At 42.7% G+C, this 22,985-nt stretch overlaps 1 protein-coding gene across 11 annotated transcripts in view; it reads right to left on the bottom strand.

The window, feature by feature from the left end:
- ARID1B (AT-rich interaction domain 1B) overlaps positions 1–22,985 on the bottom strand; it is a 329,572-nt gene that overhangs the window by 144,515 nt on the left and 162,072 nt on the right. For 7 of the 11 annotated variants that reach the window (XM_032101926.1, XM_032101923.1, XM_032101928.1 and 4 more), the window contains exon 6: positions 398–439. The exons of the other annotated variants lie outside the window; for them this stretch is intronic. In XM_032101926.1, the coding sequence (XP_031957817.1) occupies positions 398–439 (42 nt within the window). The remainder of the gene's footprint in view (positions 1–397; positions 440–22,985) is intronic. 11 annotated transcript variants of the gene reach the window in all.

The raw sequence follows: 22,985 nt of genomic DNA, 5'->3' as shown, positions 1-22,985 counted from the left end.
ACTTTCTACTTGAGATGCTTTGTCAAAAAGGGCCTGAACAAACTCAGCAGACTGCCAAGCAGACAAGTACAATTTCTGAGTTGCAAATCTATGGAACAAGAACAAATTCAGCTTTTGGGCAAGTCCAATCTTAAGAACTACTGCTAAGCTGACCTTCCATGTCTCCACATGGGTTTCCACAAGTAAAACTTGCTCACAGGTTTTATACCAAGAACAGGATTAAGACAGCCTGTGTGCCACTCTCAGATTACCACACGTAAGGGAAAGTTTCTGAATTGATGGATGCAAGTCACAGGATCCTCAATTCTCAGGTTGAAAATTGTCATTTTCTGTGGCATCACATCCAACAATTCATATTGTTGGGACCTATATAACAAAACTGCACCAAACTACACACCTTGTGTCCAAATGTAGCATCCTCGGAGGCCAAGACTTCAACCTGAAATTATAAGGAGAAAGATAATTTCAAATTTAGCCACCACCAAGAACCTCTCTCTCCTGAGCACAGCACCACACTCCAGGCAAAGAAGAGATCTGTAAATGAAGGTGCCAGTCTGGATCAACCCTAGGAAACCTACATATGATAGGATGTGCAAAACTATCAGCTGACAACAGAAATCCTCAAGTGAGGAAACTCGGAGAGCATCCCTCATGACACAAACAAGGTTTCTCCACCTGAATGACATAAAGAGTACCTGTCAGTGTCCCAGAATTTACTGTACTACAGCTGGAACATTTTTCTCCATAAAGAGTTCTGACTACACCAAAAAGCTGCCTGAGCACAACTAGAATGATCTGCCATGGTCCATCCCTGTAAAAAAAAAAAGCTGGAAACACCTGAACTCTTCCCCTCTGGTTACCCTCTAAGCAGGCTGGGTACTTCTGCACCAGCACCAAGTGGAACAGCAATAAGGGGAAACTCTGCAGCCAAGGTCTTGGTTGCAGGCTCCTGTCTTGTCTTGAGCTAGAGAATTGTTTGAAAACTGTAGAATTCAGGGAACACAAGCTCCCCAGGCAAAGGCTGAGATCAGCTGGCTGAGAGATACAGTGAATGTTTGAAAGTCTGAGAAAAGCAAGCTGCCAGGTCATCAAGTTGTGCTCCAGACCAAACCCCTTGCTGGTTGCCACACACTGCACAGCTCTAGAGTTGATATGCACTAATCTGTGACAACAGGAACAGACGTAGGAAAGCAGGCACACCGATTTTTCATTAGACTCCTTAAAAATACTTCACACTTCAGCACCTTTCACCTGAGAATCTCAGTGCTTTTATGAATTCTAATTAATTAAGCTTCCCAATACACCAGTGAAGTCAGAAATGTCATCATCCCAATATAGAGAGAGAAGAGTAAGGCAGAAAGAGGTTAAATAATTTTTTAGTAGTCATGTGCCAAGCCAGGGACACACTCATAAAAAGAATCTCAGATCTCTAGTCTCAGGCTCACAGTTTAACAACTAGGAAATTCTCTATTTCTCTGATTTACATCCTATTTAAAATGCCTACTGCTGCATTATTATTTATACAACTAGTATAACTATAACTAATGTATCTAATCTCCAGTTTAACTTAAGAAGAGTGAAGGATTTAAAGCAAATCAAGAGGGAAAAAATGAATGTGAAGTTTCAGCCTGAGGCATGTTATAATGCCAGAGTTATAAACCCCTGAACAAGAGGGTTTATAATGGAAAGGCTGATAAACTAGCAATGATGCCAGCACTTAAATATATTTATGTCATGATCTAGCAACATATGGTATTTCTTCATCTCTAAATTAAAAAAGGGAGGAAAAAAAAAAGCGGGAGGGAGATAAAGCATTTATAGGAACTAAGAATAAATTAAGAAAATGAACCTTGGAGTTACCCAATTGTGACCTGTCCAGCTAGTTAGGAATGGCAGTAAGAGGCTACAAAATAGCATCTCATTCAATTGGAGGTAGGAAAAAAAAATCCAAGTAAATAAAATCAATCTAAAATGATATGATATGTATTAGCTCCTTATATTAAGCTTCTAATCCTTTAGGCACTTTATAAATATTAAACAATCAGTCCTGGTGAGACTGATAAATATCCATAATATATTTTACAGATGAAGAAACAGACAGAGGGTTAAGTGACTTGCCCAGGGCCAAAAAGAATAATCAGCTATCGGATTGGAAATAACTGTATGACTGCTTGTCACAATACAGTGCCCTACTCAGATGCTCAGGTGGCTTCTGAAAAAAGTCATTCCACTACCAGAAGCATCTCAGTTAGGGTTAATGTGGTGCACATCTAAAGTGTGAATGCTCATTTTCACTAGGCTTACTGCTTCGGTACAGCATCCAGCTACCACCACTAGATAGACGCCAAAACTTGTTCAAACTCACTCAGTTTCTCTATCCAGTATTATGCAGTCACATATCCCAGATGCTATCTCCAGTCCCATTAATCATAGAATCATAAGGGTTGGAAAAGAGGTCCAAGATCATCACGTTCAACCTTTGATGGAACACAACCATGTCAACCAGACCACAGCACCAAGCGCCATGTCCAGTTGTTTCTTGAACACTTCCAAGAACAGTGATTCCACCACCTCCCTGGGCAGCCCATTCCAATACCTAAACACCCTTTCAGTGAAGAAATTCTTCATGATGTCCAGCTTCAACTTCCCCTGGCACAGCTAGAGGCTATGTCCTCCTGTCCTGTCACTTGTTGCCTGGGAGAAGATGCTGACCCTCACCTGGCTACAAACCTCAGTTGTTCTACCTTTCAAGTAGTTGTAGAGAGTGGATGCTTTATCACTGTGCTACATTTCTATTGTGGAGATTCATTAGGGAAAAATGGAGCCTTCTTTGTGCCACAGGGTCCTTCTCTGACTCTCTCCTGGAATCCACCACAGTTGCTGATGCCTTGCCAGCCCCAGTACACTCTGTCTCCCTTGCCCTGCTGCCCCTGCCTCCTCCCTCTCCTTCCCAAGCATCCCAGCTGGGCGGACAGCCCCATTGAGCCTGTCCAAGGCTGTCTGTCCCCTGCCTGCAGAAGCACGACATGGATGGGATGGCATGGAACCCCTGCACCAACCCAGCACAGATCGGGCAGAGTCTTAGTTTGGGCTCCGCATTGCACCTCATCTACAGAGAGGCCACCTGACATGCCAGGACCGTCACTGCAAAGCACAGGCGAATTGTCAACACCTGGGCTCTGCTAAGGAAGCTCCTGCTCAGGGCCAAGAGAATGCTCATGTCTGCCACAGTTCCAAAAGACATTAATTAACTTGGCAAAATGACCAGCACGTGCAAAATCCAATCCTTCTTTTCACCAAGAAACTGAGAACAACAAACTGTGACATCAAAGAGTAAAGCAGAAGTTTATGTTGGTTTAACATACTCTTAGTCTCTTTTACATATAGAAATATTTTCTTTTATGCTTACAAACATAAGGCTCACAAAGACAGTAAAATGGCTTGGAGCGAAGCTAGTATAGATAACAATTCTAATTAAAAATGTTATTGAACAGGTCTGATAATGCTGCTTCTACTTTTCCAAGAACGATCACACCACTTCTGTGATAAATAATTGTCCTCACTTTGCAGATGATGCAATGAAACATCCTCCGTATTCTTTGTTACTACTGTGTTTAACAGTGTACTGGTGTGTTAGTCCATTCATTTACATTTTCACCTCCTCGTATAAAAGACAGTTAAGCTAAGTAAGAGACAAGTAACTGCTGACACCATAAGATACGCAACATAAAGGACTGAAACAAGATGTGGGACAACATGAGGTTTTCCTCATGCTCAGCTTCCAAAAAAAAAAAAAAAAGCCAAAATGCATTACAGCCTGGGCTGAGTGGACCCCCCTCTAGTGGGAATGCTTGTGTACTTCAATCAGCACCCACACCACCCCAGCAAAAGACAACATTACTTTAAGAATCAGGCAAGCACCATCTTTCTCTTAATTGCCTTTCAGAACGTATCCTTTCCATTCCAATACACAAAAAAAGAACATGACATTTATTATTGGTTTAAGATAATCTGATGTTAATTAAGAACTTCTCATTATATACCTATTTGTAGCAGCTAAACATTTTCTATTTTAGTTGGCTGTTCTGAGTGTACACATGTAAGTATCTTGGGTAGGTGGAGTGTTTTTCTTTTACAGTGAAAAATTCACTGCATCACTAAAAAATGCAGACTTGATTCTTAAATGAAGCAGTGTTGATTTCATGTACATATTTATATCTGTATCAGATACAGCAGCTTTCCCCTAGGCACTGAATCTTTGCTCCAGTCCACAGTTTCCACTCCCCAAAATACAGTGCTACAGTTGAATGCTGTTTGCCCTGTAATTTATTTCTATGTAAAAGTAATTTTTGGTGACTGTTTTTTGGTGGGTTTTTTCCAGTTTATCTAAAGAACTGAACGGCCTTTTTGCTTCTAATAAACAAACTCTAATAAACAAACTGCAATTCTGGGCTAGAAGGCTATTGTAAGTGGTAAGGGGTAAATGAAGGGGTACTATTTGAGGGAGTATATGTATTAACCATACACTGGGGATCAATTACACGAGTTAGTGGTTTAAGCAGGAGTATCCCACAGCTGAATCACGCCTGTCCTACCTGGGCAACTGACCCTTCCTACAGCCTGCTCCCCACTGCTGACCCTGGTCCAAGAGGAGCCTTCCGGGGCTGGCCAGGATGGGGTCCAGAAACCTCCACAGTGCATGACAAGGTGAACTTCCCACCTCCCTGCACAACTTACATGGTCTCCAAAATGGGCAGCTGTGGCCAAGGGCATTACTGCTTATGTAGTATTCTGTGATTTAACGGTCAAATAGAATAGCATTTAGTATTTTTTTATAAGATGAAAGAATTCATAAATGTCATGTCACCCTGAAGGACCCAATGAATAAGGTGTGGAGTACCCTGAAACAAGATGGGGAGTAGCCTTGAGTCTCTTTTTGTCAGAAGTAACGAGACTTTGTCAGTAGTTTTATCTTGCTTCTCAAAAAATGAGTCATACAGACCTAGTTCGACAAAGAATATTGCATCGTGACCAAGAGACTTACAGTAAATTACACACAGTCATTTCTACCTCCCCGTCAAAAAGGAGTTGAAACATAGATAGAACTCTTGAGGTGCAATGCTGAACATGGCCTTTTTGGAACGAAGTTGTACAACCTAGTGATCAGATGACACAAAGAATTATTCTAACTTGGTCTTCTTCAAAGCCATTTTCGGCATTGGTTCAGACCTCAGCTCAGCCCAGGACCTTCTTGGCTCATCAAGACATTGCTTGAGATAGGATTAGGCGAAACTAAGCAAGAGTCATGGGAAGTGGAATACCATTAAGAGGAGGAATTACAGCCACGCTTAATGCCCACACTGTTATCCAAACAATGGAACATGAAATAGCAAGTACACAAGGACAAAAATAACTAACTCACAAAAGACTTGGGTTACAAAAGCCCTCTCCATCTTCTTTGGGGAATCTGAAAATAAGCACTAATAATAATTTCTGATGCATGCTGATTCCTGGTTAATATCCTGTTAACATTAATGCTGAAAAGCATCATCGACCTACATTTAACTACCCAGGCAAAAACTTCCAATACAGCACACACTTAACGCTGGTCTGAGATGGGCTGGAGCTCCTCAAAGTTCACTCAATGGAGCCAGAATTTGCAGCTGGCAAGTGAGGGGATTACAGCTACTCTGGCAAGGGACACAGTAGACTGAAGCGGCTCCGATCAAGACAAAATATTCTGTATGGGCACTTACAGTTTCTGTGGTTCACACATGAGAATTTGCCCAGCTGGCTGCAAATTTTATAGGCTTTCTATTGTCACTTGTTTGACATTATTATTCTAGGAAAATTATAGCACAGGGCCTTCTCTGATACCTAGAGGGTTTTTGCCAACTGCCTGCTTACTAAAAAGGCATGCCTCTGGCTCTTCTAAAATATGCTCAAAACAAAACAAATGTGTAAGTTAATACTTGCATTTTGCAATACTTTTGTTTTCCCTGTTCGGTAACGATCAATCAGTTTAGAAAGGGCTCTCCTCCCCATGATAACAAAATCTAAAAAGAATGAGGGAAGACAGGTGCATCCACTTGAATTACTACTGCCAAATCACCTTCTTGCTGTCAGGGTACACTTCTTGCTCAATTGTTCCAAGACAAAACCTTGTCACGCTGTCCAGTTCAAACTGTTTGGTCTTGTACGTATGTTTGCCCTCTGACTTAACGCAAGACTTGGTGACTTTTTCCCCTCCTGGGGAGAGGCTCTGTAGCTCCAACAACTCAGTGGGTCTCATCAGTCCAGGTGCAGAGCAATACAAATGTAACTCCCATTACTATTTCCACATACCAATCTTGCTGAGCTGCCTGTAGGAAATAGCCTGGATAGCATGAAACATGGAGGATGCTGTAATGCTTGGTGCAGATACACCCTCATAATCCTTTTCTAGCGTAGATTTTCAGCTTTTAAGGTTTTCCCATCAGCCCACCCACCCACACACCACCACTTCTGAACTCATCTTATAAACGAAGGTGATAGGAAGTTAATCCAGTTTTCATTTTTCAAAGTCCTTAGTTTATTTCAAAGATGAATATAGTTACAGTCATTCATATCTTTATGAAATCCACTTTAACTAGCTTTAACATCTCCTCCCTTTGCCATCCTTTTCAAGTAATTTAGGATTCAGTAATTGAGGCAGATAGCTGTCCTTTTCATTGGAGCAGGGACAAACCTACATGACCCACACTGTTCCTGGCAGTTCTTCAAGGACTTACTGAGGGTGTACACAGCTTTACATGCACACTGAACTATGGTAATAAACTTTGGTAACTGCAACAACCCTTCCTTCCCTTTTTTCTCTGCTACCCGCCACCAGTTTTATTTATTTTTAATTGTAATCATGCATGTACTTCACGCTAGGTTTCAGGTCTGTAGCAAGTGAGTGTTAGGCGTGTTTCTTGGGCAATCTTTGAATAAATACACCAAAGACACACCTTTGTTATGACCCTGAATCTATGCCTGAAACAAAGGTGTGACAGTCACATAGTATAAATCTCATGAATTAAGGACAGATCAGCTGAAATTTCCTCACTTTCTATACAAAGGCTGTTGAGACTACTTACTGAGTTAAGTAAATGCTACTGCCTCACAGTTCGACCTACATAAAAACTGGAAACCATGTGACACAGTTCACGGTAATTATTCATTATATCTGGCATCCCCTTCTTCTTAGGCTTTCCCTTTCATTTATTTTGCTTCTTCTTTGTGGTATCAGTCATTTATCTCTTAGCTCACTGGGTCCCGCAATAATAAAGATCAACGTTCTAATTTTTGAAGGCACAACTTTTAGGTAGAAAAAGACAAATTAAGTAACAAAATGATCCCTCGTTAAATGATAGAGTAACTTTGTGTGCTACTTTTTGCTAAAAAGGTTTGAAAAGATGTTTCAAGTAACTACTCTGCAGCTCAAATTGCTTATTAATTCTCCTCATTCTCCGTATTAGCATGTACAGACAATGCAGTGACTCAAGGACGCAGCTCGCTGAAGCAGCTCTGTTCTTGGTCAGCCAGTGTTTGAGATAAAACACAATGATGCATCATGTTCTTAAAACCTGATTAGTGGAACAGATGTGTCCTGCTTGTATTTTTAAATTTTCTCTTGAATGTCACTACTTTTGGGGAAGCTGATTTACAACAATTAAAAAAAAAAATCATTCACATCTCCAGCATTGAGTCCAACACACATTGCTGGATGTGCTATTGACTGACCTGCTGGCTTAGTCTCCCTTTGCAAATATTTTGCAAAATCCTGGGAACAAGGCCAATCCCTGAGAAGGAAATATTAGCTAACTAAAAGTAATAACAATCAGCCTTGTAAGATATAATACATACAACATTACACATATCAGAAGCACCTCAGGAGGAAAAAAATGGTGTGCTATGGGGCAATTTCTGTAAAGTCAAGACAGAAAAGTACAAAAATATTTAGGTTTGCACCAGGAAACAAACATTACAATTCCCAGAGAAACTGACATTTGAGACTATGTGCACCCTCACTGCAGAGAAACCTATGAGACCTATCTGTGGGCACCCTCCCATCCCTTACAACTCTGTCACAACTTGCTGCTCTGTAGGTCCCATATCAGTAGCGGATCATCAGCAAATTCATGGCAGTAACATGCTCATCTGCTCTTGTCATTAGGAGATGAAACAGGCAAGATATATATAAACACACACACATACCCATGCACGTGTTTTCCATCTGTAAGCATATATTCAAATTCTTTTATATTTTCCTGTCATACTGTTTTTCATATATATATGCAAAAGATGTGTAACATGCAATTAGTTCTTTCACACCAGAACACTGCATGAAACAGAGTTAACTGCACTAAAAATGCTTTTGATATTTATTTGTTTGACAATGTAGAGATCAAAATGAGTGTTGTACATAACCCAAAATCTCAGAGCAGTTGCTATTTAATTTCCCTTAAGAAAGGAGTGGTAGGTATCATAAAAAAAAATTCCAACCTCACGCATTCTAGTATGTGGGAAATTCTGAAAAACTGTCATTATACCATGTGACATAAGCAGTAACAATTACCGCCACGAGTAAGTCTTTAAGGTATTGTGACTGCATCTTTTCTAATCCTTTTGTATTTTTCGCTCTCTCGTTCCAACACTGTGATCTCATTTTAATTCCCCACTTTCAAAACTGAGAAACATAAAACCTTGTCTGCAAAGGGTCTCTATAGCTATTGCCTTGGGGCACTACCACACTGTAGGGCTGCATAGGGACTACTAAGGAAAAACTCAAAAAAGGGTTAAATGTCGCTGCCCCCTGCTAGCAGGGCTGGAGCTTCCCACTCCCACAGCTCAGCAACCCAAGCACCCATCTGAACATCCCCAACAGCTTTGTCTTTCCAGACAAATTTGGGTTCCTCAGCCTTAAATACAAGATGCCATCCACCAGTAACTACAGGGTGGTAAAACAGCTGCATTGCCAGAATGCTTCTAAATATTCCAGAAAGTTCCAGAAAGGCATGTTTTAAAGCCACCCTCACCAGAGGGAAGGATTTTTGCTGCTTAAGGCTGCAGCTGCGGAGTACTCCCTTGTCCCCTTTACCTACATCTCTACATAATTACTGCACACAGCACCTGTAAAAGTGAAAATAAACACAGTTCCAGGTAAAACGGCATGTCTTAACAATCTTGACTAAAAGAAGTTAAACATTTTGCAGCAAAAATTGAAGATAAGTGACCAAGGACAAAATCTTTATGGAAACAAAGCTTCAACTCTACACCATTCTGTCAGCAGCTTTCTTACTTAATTGAGCCCGTATACAACCAACATCAAAGATACAAAGCTATTTTGTGCTGAAAATATTGGAAGCATGTTAGGAAGAGGTGGCAAACAGAAAGGATCTGTCAAAGGTAACAGATGTATCAAGGGCACCAAGCACTGTGAAGAAGGCGTTAATTATCTATGCTGAAAAAGAAAAGGTGTTTGAAAAACAGAAACTGTTTTCAAGAGATTCGACATATTCCTATTGTGCTCAGGAGAAAAAAGCTTCCTGCACCTTAGAGAACATTATTTTGAGTATGCGAGTTAAAAAGAACTTTTAGGCGAGTTTAAACACAATGTAGGGAGCACTCTGTTTCAGAAAAATAATTTTAACTTCAAAACCTTTACTGTGTCTCGCAACCAATTCCAATCGTAAATTGCATTCTTTATTCCTACTTTTAATGGAATGGGTAACTTACACAACCTAGCGGAATCTCAAAAATAACAGGCAAAGAACACCTTTTTCAGCACCTTTTTGTAATTTAGCATCACTTCCCACAGTACTTTCAACTCCCACCCTACAAGAACTGTTTCATTTTTCTTCTTGCTTTATCTGAAAAAAGTGGTGCTTTTTGAAAAAAACACCAAATCACACCAAGGCAAATTTATCACCGTTAAGATCTACCCTACATACATCTTACGCTCTTCTATACTTGCTTTCTAGATTGTATACAGTACTACTTGCTCCCAACCTAATTCTGAGTCAGAAGAAACTGATTCTTTATTATACCTGTGCTTCCTCTTTCCACCTTCCTTTGTAGGACTGGTGAATTGGGACTTTCTAAAACACGATTTTGAGAAAAATGATCAGTTAACATAAAAATCAACCTTTTCATCTTCAACAGAAAAAAAAAATCGGAACAGATGCAAAAGGAGATGAGAAACAATTAAAAGCAAGGAAAGCCCACACTTTTATACAAAAAAGGGGTGAAACACATTTTTCTGAACATGACTGAAACATACTAAATGCGTGTCTGATATTGCACACTCAGCTAAATTAATGTTACCATAGGAGTGTGATAGGATTAACAAGAAAACCATGGCGCTCCACGCGACTGTAAAGTACGTGGGGAAAGGATCAAGGCAACCGCCAACAGCATGTAACACGCTCCCAGAATTTGGCCCCTACCTTCCCGACTAGATCAAAGGCTCTTCCTGACGTCCCCTTCTCCCATGTATCATGCCATATACAGACAGTGGCTAATGCTGACAACATCTGGGCAACTCATGTGGGCATCATCTGGGCATTGTCAGATCCAGTGCACAGGTTTAGAAGGCATAGTTTGCATAACAAACTGTCCACACACCTACCAAATAACCATGCAGTACGAATTCCTTGGGCAGTGCTCTGTGTTTCCATCTCTAACTTGAAAAGGTAAATCTGTGGAACAAGACTCAGTTAAACTACTTGACTTTTGCCAATGACATGAGCTTTTCTTTTGAATTATCTTAGGATTGCCTCCACACATGGTACAAAGATTGATAAACACTCTGACTGGATTAACTGCTTTAAAAATTATTCAGATGTCACAGCTGGCCAGTTCTTGACCCTTCTGGTATCAAGATTTAAGAGTTGACTGGGAAAGAACAAGCGCTCTAGTCAGTACCATAACTCCTCCACACTCTTCCAGCTCACAATAGCAATACAATTCCTCAGAAGTGAAGGAAAAACTGGCTGTCAAATCTAGTCCAGCTTTACACTGAACATTTCAATGGGATAGGCAAAAATACAAGCATTCCTAGGAATCACTTCAGTCGTAAGTAGGGTGCATAATAATAAAAGCTTAGAAGAACCGACAAACTGTTTGCATTTTTTTTTCCATTTAACTTGAGTTCTCTACACATTGTGCTGAAGAAAACTGAGCACAAGCCCTGAAAACATGTCCTCCAAAAACACACGTTCCATGATTCACATGCACAAAGCCCAAATCTGCATACAGGAATCAAACAATTAGCTTTCTCAAATGCTTGAACTACTTACACAGTTCAGGACTTTTGCTAACCCAAGCAAGTGCACAACATATAATTTTGCTGACCACTTCAGCATTTCACTTTTTTGCTACAGCCACAAACAAACAAACGAAGTAATTTAAGTCCGAATTCTTCTCAAAGTTACTGCTAGCAAATAGTGGCTCACTTATAAAGCCTGATTAACAGCAGAATCTTGGCTTTAGAATTCAATTACATGTTAGAATATTAAAAATTCTAGAGTCTATAAACAATGACTATGAAACTGTTTATAGCATTTTAAGTATTTTGAATACTGCAATATGAACTGCAAATGTTCTTCCCCCTCCCCCACTTTTCTTCTCATTTGTTTGCTGCAGCTTCTTCATGCAAACAGAACAAGAACGACACTGAGGGAAGGAGGAGAGGAGAAAGGATGTGGCAGGCTATTGACACACCACCTCCTCACAAACTCTGAATCTTCCTTGTGCTTTATGCCTGTTCTGTGAATTTTATTCTGGGTCTAAAAGGGTGCTTCTGGATAATTACAGGATACAAGCTAACTTTTTTTTCCCCAGCCTGTCTCAATTTCAAAGTAAACCCCCTCTTCATTCTTTTACTGCTATTCAAAGTGAAACAGCAAAACAAATCAATTGCTAACAGCCTTGTACAGGTTTCCAAACTTAGCATTTCTGTACGACAGTGTGCATATAAGGCAATATTCATTGTAGCAGTACATCTTCAGGCATGAAAACCTTGTATAAATCCTCAACTTCAATGACCACTTCTGTAAAGATTTCTTCTTTATGCACATATATTTATATATACACATACACATATGTATATATATATATTTTACAAGTGCCCAGTAAAGATTTTCTTTACAATGTTCCCTGAATAAACTAAATCCCAGCACTCACCCTGTTTTCCAATTAGGTTATCTGCATCAATTGTAACACAACTGGCAATCCCAGAGACTACTTTTTCTACTTATTTTAAGCTCATTTTACTCAGAATGTAAAGAAAGACCTGAACTACAATTTCAAAGCTGAAAGAGTTTTAATTTCTGAACTGTGCAGTCCTGGCAGGGCTTTTCAACACTTTCATGTTTTGTAGAACCCATTTTATTTCTGTAGGTATTTCTACTAAGGCTCCCCTTTTCCCTTAAAATAAAGAACGTATCACTGTATTTATAAGGAAGCTGGTCACAGACAGGTTTTGCTGCAGCTCATTTGTTACGTCTCACTGTGAGTTTACAAACAGCTGTCCCATGCATCTCTACTGGATACAATTTTAGTCTAGACAGGGGAAATCCAAGCTACTGCTGCCCAAACAACATAAACACAGGAAGATTTTCAATCAATCATTTCATTAATAGAAACACATCTAATAATATAAGGGGAGGGTGTTTTGGAAGAAAGCCCATTTCAGAGCCTGAAACAGCATAATTGTGCGGTATTGTTCTTGTGCTAGGCAGGGCTATGGAACGACACTCTCGCAAACCAGATTTTGGTGCTGTGGTACGTTTCAATAAACTAAGCCTTGTTTCTCCAACACAAGTGGCTTTCAAGACCACTAACAACTTTGAATTAAATGGTAAACAGACTAACTAAGGCTTGCACAGCGCTGGCATTCATCTCTGCTTTGATACAATCGGGTCAGTGCCCACACAAATACATTTCTAGCATGACCATTATTTCAGGTTTTCTTCAAGCTGTTTTACCTGGGAAAGAGCATTAAACCCAGCAGCTAATAACATACTAGTACCTTTCTCCTGTTCTCATCTGTGCCAGCCTGTTGTCTGTCTTCAGTCATATAAATGTTTGAAATCAGCTGCTTTGAATGCAGCTAGTCCTATGTTGCTGTTTCTTAAAGAGAAAAACACTGCGGTCTCTCATGTTATGTTTGGAGCATCCACACAGTAACTTGTCAAAAAAAAAAAAAAAAAATCAAAATGAAGACCATTGCAATGCTTTTCATTCAAGAGGAGGAGGGGGAAGAAGCTATTCTTCGGTCCATGTTTTGTTTTTTATTCCTGAGTAATAGCTGTCCTTTTACTATCCTGATCTCAGATCAACTTTTACCAGTGGGTGTCAGTGTAACAGTATAATGATATAATGGGGGGAGGACAGGGAGAAAACGCATGAAAAAATAACGATTAAGTTTTATTTTTAGATGCTACATTTATATTAAAAGTAAAGAAAGAAAATGTTTCCTTTCAAAACTGATTTCACTGCAGATTTATTCTGCAAAGATCCTCCAACTGATTGTTTGTGCCAAGTAATTAATTACAATTTTTGTTTTCCAAACCTATGTATCTTCTGTGTACGTACACACATGCACACAATCATGGACATACAATAAATGTTTGGTATATAAACCTTTTTTCATCGTTTTGATAAAGTGAGACTGTCTCTTTAATTCAAATTTCACAGCAAACAGTTAAGAGGCTCTATGGACCCCAACTTATTAACCTGTGCCAATTTAACTAGTATTACTCAAGAGGTTCGAAAACCTAAAAATAGGTGTTAATCTGTGCAGACTGACAGCAACTAATCAGTACCCGCCCCGCCACAACTTCTGCCCCTCCTACATACTTGAAGGGGGGCAAGTACAGCACAAGGAGAGGCAAGAAAAGGACAGTCCCCATGGTGCGGTTTTTGTGTGTGTGCGTGTTTTGTTTGCTTGTTTCCGCTTGACTTTTCTGAAAGGAAAAAAACCCCACCAAGTGTATTTAGTAGAGCTCGGCTTGAAAACTTGTTTCCGTACTAGCAAGCAATGGCTTCCTGAAATCAAGAACTGCTTGAACGGCTACCAAATCATTCTGCCGAAGTGATAAAAGCCTTTAGTTTTACATACCCTAAAAATAAACATGCTTTAAAAATCCAGTGGCCTTAGCTCCAAGTCTAGTTAGACACCATTTGAAATTTTAAACGTGCCACTTTGCCTTTTCAAACGCTGCTACATTAATTAATAACCTAGTTCGGAGACTCTCTCCACCAAAGCACAAAGGTACGTCCTCTTCTTCTCTTGCTCGTTGCCCGACCGTAAGCCTGGCATTCCTGTGCCATGGAGAAAACCCTGAGTTAGATGCCCATAACCCCTTTATTAAACCCAAAACCCATTAAATACTGAGTGAAAAGCAGCCCAAGTTGCGGCTCACAGCTGTAGCTGTAGCGCTGCCCCTGGAATCAGATCCTACAAAAGCGGGTTAAAATAAAGAGCCGGCCGGGACAGGGCGATAACTAAACGGTCGAATTAAAAATATGCACCGAAGTAGGTTAGGTCTTTCCGTATATAACTCGTACTGCCCGGGATATGTCGGGCTCTGTCAAAAGGAAAGACCTATCGGTCCGAGCGAGCCACCGCGGGGCAGATTTGCAGAAGTACCAAAATACCGCACAACAACTCTGTTGCAGCCATTGTTAACAGAAGGAAGTAAACAAAGCTGGGCTAAGGCTGGAACGGGGAGAGAACAGAGGAGCCCCCGCCGGGCCGGGCCGGGCGGGCTCGCAAATGGCGGCGCCAATGGCGGCCCGCGCGCCCCTCCCCCGGACCTGTTTTTGTGCGCGCTTCACCCCCCCCTCCCGTCCCACCCCCCGGCCCCTCGCAGCCATCAGCCGCTCGTCCCAATTACGCTGAACGAGTCGCAACTCATCCAGGCTGAAAGTTATATATTAAAAAGAGATCGGGCGAAGCGTAGGGAAAGAGGTCGGGAGGGACGAGGGGGATGGAAACCGGGAAGAGCAGCTGAGAGTGGAGTTGCGGCCGGCGAGGGCTCGGCAAGGGGCGCTCCTCGCCTCGGCACTGCCACTGCCCACGCGACCTTTTATTTTGGGTTCTCTCCCGGGTCAGCAGAAACTTCTCTCCCTCCGTGTTTCTCCCGCTCCTCTCAAGAAAAGATCAGTCTTGGGAGCCCATCCCTTTAACACACGGCCTAAAAAAAACTAAAACAAAAACAAGGGGGTAAAAAATCCCCAGGGGTCAAGTACACCCCGGCCGCCCGACGGCGCTCGGCCCCGCGTACAGAGGCGGGGGCATGGCCGGCTTTCCAAAGTTTCCCTATTTAGGTCGCCTCCAGCTTTCTCTGCTCTTTGAGCCACTCCGAGGAATTAAACAAGGGCCACTAACGAGAGGGGGGCGGAGGAGGAGGGCAGCCTTGGGCAAGAAGCAGCCGCATGCCATTCGCCTCGGCCCCGCGCTCTTGCCCTCACTCGCCATCCTCCTCCCTCCCCGACGTGTGTGTGGGTTCACAAAGGCACATCTGTGCGTGTCGGAGGGCCGGCCTGACGTGTTCTCCGCTCGCAGCAGCTGCGGTTTCTGAGGAAACAAGGCTGATTTTCTAGTCAGGCTAGAAGGGCTTTCCCCCCCCCTTCCAAGCGCCTACGTGCGGGGGAGGGGGAGCGGGAGCGGCGGGGGGAGGAGAGGAGCAGGAGAGCCGAGCCGAGCCCGCGCCGCAGCGGAGCCGCCGGGGGAGGGGCCGCGCGGGGCCTGCCGGGAATGTGCTGGGAATGGTTCGGTGTTCCCAGGGCGGCTCTCGGTGTCGCAATCTCGCTCTCTCCTGCTCTCTCGGCGCTCTTGGCTTGTTTTCTTTAAGGCTACAACCTTTGCAGTCGCGCGGGTGTTGCGCGAGGGCTCGGGATCGTCAAGGGGCGCCTCGCACCGTTTGCCAAAAATCCCTTTTAATCCTGCCAACTTGGGGGAGGGGGAAAGGGAAAAAAAAAAAAAAGCTCTGCTCAACTAAGTCCTCGCAGTTCTCGGTGCTGCGGGCGGGTTTTCACGCTCTCCGCTTCGGCTTCCCCGGCTCCTCAGCAAGGGAAGGGGTTAATCCGAACCACTCCAGCTCTTTAAACCGGCTGCAGATCTGCGGTGCGATAGCGTCCGAGCAGGGGCTCGTCCTTCCCTCTCCCTCACACTGCCCGAGCCCCCGCTCAAAAATCCAGCTCTGGCAACCAACACAAACAGATAAATTGCCGTGCCCATGAACGATGAGCCCCGGCGTGACACGCAGCCCGGCCCGGCAGCGGGGGAGGAGAGGCGAGCGGAGGGATGGGGGTCAGCCAGCGAGGGGCCCGCGATGGGAGGCGGCGACCGGCCGCCCCAGCGACCGGCCCTGGACACACAGGTTCGCCTCACAGAAATTTTCCTGAGGTTTTCCTGTGCTACCTGCGCTTCGTGAAAAGACACGGAAATTAATTAAAGGCTGTAGAGCAAACCCGGAGCCAACAAGGACATGCCAGGGAAAGATGAAATGTTCCGAGTTAAAAAGGAGCGCAGCCCTTCAGCTTCCCCGTTCTATCCGCCCGTAATAGCCCCCCCTCATAACTAGAAATTAAAGACTGGGAGGGAGGACAGAGGGTGGGAACTACTACTGCTCTGACAAGGACGGGAAGAAGAAAGAGGAGACCGGGATAAAATGTACATGGAAAGACTTTTGCCGAGTTCGGTAAATGAAGTCGTAATTGACTGTAATAGGCAAAGGTGGAAGATAAACATTTGTGCTCTTTGTTCTGATACTAGAAATGTCAGATAAAACTTTAATCCCTTGTAGCTGTTTATATGTAAAATGTCCAAACATCTTCCTGTGCACACACCATAACAAATTAATTTCACTGATGTTTAGCGTTTGAGATCACCGTAGACAAGCAAGGAATTGATTCTGAGATATAAAAGCTAATGTTACAAATTTTTCAAACTTGATTGCCTGCTATTAGGTACCTATGTTCATATTTAGTCACTGAAATAATTGGCCTAATTTTCAGAAATGATAAGCACTCACATTTTCAATTAATTTCACATCTCTGAAAATTAGGCCATTACGTATCTAAATTTGACGTAGGTTTGAAAATTCTGGTTGTATCTCTGAAACAGAAAAAAACCTAGAGTGATTACAACCGAATTCTGGCATAATTACTTAACATTAAATATGGAAAGAGTAGAAAAGGAAAATATATTCATTGGGCAATGGTATCTAGTGCTACAGAAGCTATGTGACAATTGAATTAAAAACATTCAAAGCTCCATCTGAATCTGATAGTTAGACTGGCTTCAGTTATTGCTGTGGAAGAAAAAATAAACAATTCGTATCCCAACAGAAAATAAAGCACACATTTACAAATTGTCAGGACTGACCCCAAATATTTGGCCATATTAACCACATTTAATGCACATTTTCCACAAAGGAATTAAAGGGGGAAAAAAAATAACTTCTGCTTTAAAGAGGGGAAAAGGCAAACTGGATAAAGACTGCATGTGCAAATATTCCTCACTGCATTTAATTTAACTGCTATTTCTAACTGTACAAAGGCTGTTTTTCCCACAATTTCAAGTGAACTTTTCTGCAAGGTTGAGCAAGGCACAGGGGTGGCTCTAAAGAGGAATATTAGAAACAGAGGGAAAAAAAGATTCTTGAGAAATGCCAAAAATAATCATGTTTCTTGCCTTCTGCCAGAATTGGAGTCAGTTTTACCAAGCGGAAGCAGTCAAAAATCCCGTGTCTGGGCTCAAAACAAGGAAAAAAGCTTTACAGAACATGAAACTTTTAGGAAACAACTCTGGATTCGTTTTATACATCTTCTAGTTTTTGAACCTGTACAGTAAGTGCTTAGATCATTATTCTCACGTCCCTCCCCCACCATTTTACAAGAGCTAAAAAATGCCCCCCTACAAGCACTGGAATGTAGAGGCTGAAGGGTTTTGTTATTGTTGTTTCGTTTTCTCAAATTGTCCAAAAAACAAGAATCCAGTCTCTGATCCATCCTCGTCTCCTCTTCCCCTCTGCCCTCCCATGAAAACCCTGAAGTAATCCCCAAGTCCAAACGCCCGGGGAGCTGGCAGCCAGGCTTCCCCGAGGCTGCTGCCTCTGCCTCACCCCCGTGCGGGGCAGCAGCAATAATGGCTCCTTCTGCCGTGCTCACCAAAAAAGGTGATCTGCTCTAATAATAAGGTAGTATCTTTAGCTCGATCTCAATCCTTTACGCAGGAAAAAATTAGCTGCAGTGGCCTCCAGAGTCCTAGCGCTCATTGTCAGCAGGCCTCCTAGGCACAGAGATTGCAGGAGGGAATTCACATCCCAGCCTACTGCGGCCGGGGAAGGCGGCAAGCAAGGGTGAGTTGAGCACCGCGTTTGGGATGGCCAGCATAAGGCAGAATTTTTAGCTGAGGTCCTTGGAGGAACCTATGGTTTACCTCGGCATACTAAATTGTTTGAAACCCCCAAATTATCTCATCCTGATCGTATTACCTCACGGTAGTAAACTTGCTAGGAATGCTGTTCTTTAATGACAAGCGCTTTAAAGGCACAGTGCAGAATCTCAGCCACTGTGCTTGCTTTCCCCTTAACAGCTTTGGCAGGCCCTGCAGCAATGTCGAGCTCTTGCTTTGCAGGCTTTCTGTGTCTATCTCAACTAATGGTCAGTGTTGAGGGCCAGCGGAATGGGGGCTGGGAGAAGGGTGTTTGAGGAACTGAAACACATGGTGGAAGAAAAATCTAGTAAGCTTCTCTGATTAAGGGGGACCACAAATGAATGGTCACTGTTGGAAAAGAACTCCTGCAATTTATCAGTACTGTAATGTGGACAAGTACAAGTTCAGATGTAGTGACCTGTAAGCAGCAGATGTAGCTTTAAATATGGTTGAAAAAGGTGGGGTTTTTTCAGTCTTGTAATACTTTGTGAACAGTAACAGCAACTGGAAAATGATGCAACTATAACTCATATACAGAAAGCAGATGGTCTGTTTATACTTGGAGAAACCAAACATCTAATATGTAGACTATATTGCCTTACAACCTTTTCAAATGAAAACACAAATGCTTTGTATGTTTGATACTCTAGAAGTGCCAACAAGACCATTCAGAGCTACAAAGTATAAAAAAAAAAAAAAAAAGCCATCCATTTCAGTGCCTGTTAAACAAGAAAGTGACCCCAATTCCTTTAAAAAAAATAAGGTTTCCAAAACTCTAGAAAAAGCAAGAAAATTCCCTTGCTGGTAACTAAATCTCTATTTCCAAATCTTCCAGGATCCAATAGCAACATTCAACACATGCAATCACAAAGCTCTGAAAAATGCTTTTAAAGTTTTAAGACAGCCTGTACTGCCTCATAGGAATTATTCACGTCTCTTTCCACGCTGTGGAAGACTTGAAAGGGAAAATAAGGTATATATGCATAAATATTTGACATACTGGTCCAAGCCTCTAAAAACGTATGAAAATACAGAACATGTGAAAGGAGCCAACCCAGATGAATGCCTGCATGATTAGATGAGTGCTGCCTTCCATTCCCTTCCTTTTACCACTAAATGAAATTGTCATTAGCAGAGTGTCAGTCCCAATATCATCAACTTAATAAAGGAAGATTGAAACAGGAGACTAAGCCAGTTAATGCAGTCCTCCAAATGCAACCCATATCAGAAGAATACTGTTTGAAAGGCATGGTGCTGCTTCTAGCAGAGGAACTAATAACTAACAACATGTTAGTTAATGACTGGGCAACAATTCTTGAAGGAAAGAGCAAAGATCCTTGTACTGTACAGAACACTGAAAAGCTGCATCTGGGAAAGTTATGGGTAAAGATGAAACATGATATGGAAAAGGGTTAATTACAATATAGTTTAAGTTTCTAAAGACTCTTTAGTAATGAATGATCAGCATACAAGCAATAGATTGGTTAGGCAGATGCAACCTTGGGCACTTTAAAAGATTAACATTGAGATGATCCGCTACTGCTCCTGACTATTTCCCTTTTCCTCCCCAGTTCAAACTGGTGTCATTACCACTGTTCATGTGGGAGTGGGAAACACCCCAAACCAGAAAGCATTTACATACTGATCATACCAATACACTGTATGCAAGGAAAATCCTTATACAGACTACACAGACTCCCTAACAATGTTTCTCTGAAAAGAAACCTATTATAGTAGACGTGGGCAAAAGTGAAAATTCATGGTCATTGAAGGAAGCTGAGTCTTCTTCAGGGACTGAAAAACAAGGATTGTTTTAATACTGTACAAAAGCCAAGCACCCAAATCCACATGAGGAAACCCAAAAAGGTTCCAGCCTAGCGATTCAACAACCTACTGAAGTTCTCATCTACAGTGCATCAAGAGATTTACAAACAGAGTGCTACATGCTCCACAGCACAATGGGACCAATTTCTGAAACAAGAAACCTGTAACAAAGCTAATTTATTCCATCAGATTGGAACAACCTTCATTAGGTTCCCCACAACCTTTCACAAACACAACTTTATTTGAAAATGTTTGAGCATAAAATTCATCAATAATTGTTCTTAACTGTGTTTTACAGTTTCAGGTAACTGTTCTTGTATAAATATTGTCTATTTATACATTCTCATTGTGAGTGAAACCATATGCAAGCACAGAAAGCCTACGAATTTTATTTTCTCATCAGTATCTGCAGAGGAGGGAGACAAATATGACCCGCTCCCCTTGCCCTGCATACAGCTATGAAATCAATGGCATGTGCTCTTTCCTGTCAGTTCCTAACCTGAGGAGATTTTTTATCTAAGGGACTGTAGGGAGAGGGTTTATGAAAATACAGGAGAATAATACACTTTAGAGGCAGAATAGCTGCAAGTAAATAACCTTTCCATCTCTTTAAATGCCTCCCCATGTGAGCTTCGAATTGTACTTCACACAAAATACCATTTTCCTAAAGGACGATTCCAAAGGCCATGGCAGATAGAAGCTCTGCTCTCCCAAAACCACCGTCAATCAGCCAGGCTTCAACAGGGTGCAGAGCTTGGCAAATGTGGAAAAAAACCCTGTCAAGGTAACGTGTTGAAAAAAACTTGAGAGGGAAAACATGCTGGCATTGTCCCAGCTATGGTAGAGCATGCCTGGGTCATCCCAGGCCTTCTACTTTCCCAACTGACCCTCAAAGCATCATTTAACTATCTGACACTCTCTGTCTCGAGAATACCAGGCACGAAGAGTTTCTAATCAGATCCAGAAAGCCAGGGGAATCCTCCAGTTTTTTGTTTTGTTTTGTTTGTTTGTTTGGTTTTGGGGTTTTGGTGTTTGTTTTTTTTGTTTGGTTTTTTTTTTTTTCCCTGTTGTGTTTTTTTTTTTTTATGATGATGATGATTGTTGGGGTCCCTCCCCTGCCATGGAGCCCTGGGAGAGGGGCCCTGAGGGCACAGACACGGGGCTTCCCTGCCCCTGCTCAGCCTCGTTCCCATTGGTTGGTTTGTGTTCCCTGCGCGGGCAGAAGGACCCTTGGTCCCGTGATTGAACAGTTCCTCAGCAGAGCTCCGGCCATGCGGCTGGAGAAATAAACATCTCTGAAACATCTAGCAAGAATCTGTCTGTCCATATATATTTCCTTTCCACGGGACTCCTGGTTTGATATATGCGTGTTGCAGGATCCCCACTGCAACAAATGGTGGAGAATTGAGAGCAGAACGATCCCCGATCCCTAAGCGACTGATTTGTGTGAGTAAACCCTGGAAACTTTGGATTCCTCTTCTTGGTTTTGCTTTGCTATTCCATATCTAAACTATGGAGGAACAGTGGGAAGACTCTTGGCTCTCCGAGCCGCATATGGACATTTATCTTAAACTTAAAACGATTCTTGAACAACGATTTGTAAATTTTAGCTTGATTCAAGCTCAGAAAGAACTGAAACACTTCCTGGCATGGTTGTTTAAGAACTTTTTCTATGTTTCTTGGGATTTAATTCTTACCAAGGGCTTTTGGAAAACCGTTTGGACACAGTTAATATTTGAGTCAAAATATATGCCGATGGAAGAATATTTTCGTGAATATTATTTAGTTACCGAGACTGTTGAGCAATGTCAGCTGTGTCCTGGCGAAGGGAAGCCTGGCGCAGGGACCGTGCGGCCCAGGCCACGTGCACCGAGCGCTCTCCGAGCAGCAGCGAGGCAGTTCCCGCGCGCGGGCGGAGCCACGTGAGCCGCAGTGTCGGTGGCGGAGCGAGGAGCGGTGGGACCCGGCGGTGCCTGCCCGGCCGCGTGCAGCGTGTGGTGGAGCGAGCCCCGGGAATGCCCGACCGAGACGGAGCCGCGCCGAACCGAAACACGCGCTGGAGCAGGGCGCGGGGGAGTCGTCGCTCGGGGGCCCGGCCGAGACGTGGGTACAGCGCCTGGCAGCGGCAGCGAAGCTGCGACCAGAGGAGGCGACGCACGGAGAACTGAGCGGCGCGGCCCGGCCCGGCCCACGCAGCCCCGAACGCGACCCCGGGAAGAGCGCGCAGGCACGAGCAGCCCCGACAATTCCAACACGGGAGCGACCGAAGGAGAGAGCAAAGACGCAGCGAGACAAAAAACAGCAGCCACTCGGAAAAAGATCATAGTAACTAAGACCTTAGGGATAGTAAAATGGTATAATGTTAAGCAAAATTATGGTTTTATAACAAGGTGTGACAACCAGCAAGACATATTCGTGCATAGAACTGCTATTAAAAAGAATAACCCTGAAAAATGCATCCCAAGCTTGGGAGATGGAGAGGTGGTGGAATTTAATATTGTACTAGGGAGAAAAGGGTTACAAGCATCGCAGGTCACTGGGCCTGATGGTGTTCCTGTAAAAGGCAGTATATATGCAAAAAATCGTAGTCATGTTAGACAATATCTCCATTGTAAGCCCCCCCTACAGTCTCCCTTTCCTAATCCCACCTTTCCCTTTTACCCTATGTCCTATTACCCCCGGTGTATTC

This window comes from Corvus moneduloides, chromosome 3 (genome assembly GCF_009650955.1).
Source record: "Corvus moneduloides isolate bCorMon1 chromosome 3, bCorMon1.pri, whole genome shotgun sequence".
Taxonomy (NCBI): Eukaryota; Metazoa; Chordata; class Aves; order Passeriformes; family Corvidae; genus Corvus; species Corvus moneduloides.
This window is presented reverse-complemented; position numbering and strand designations above follow the sequence as displayed.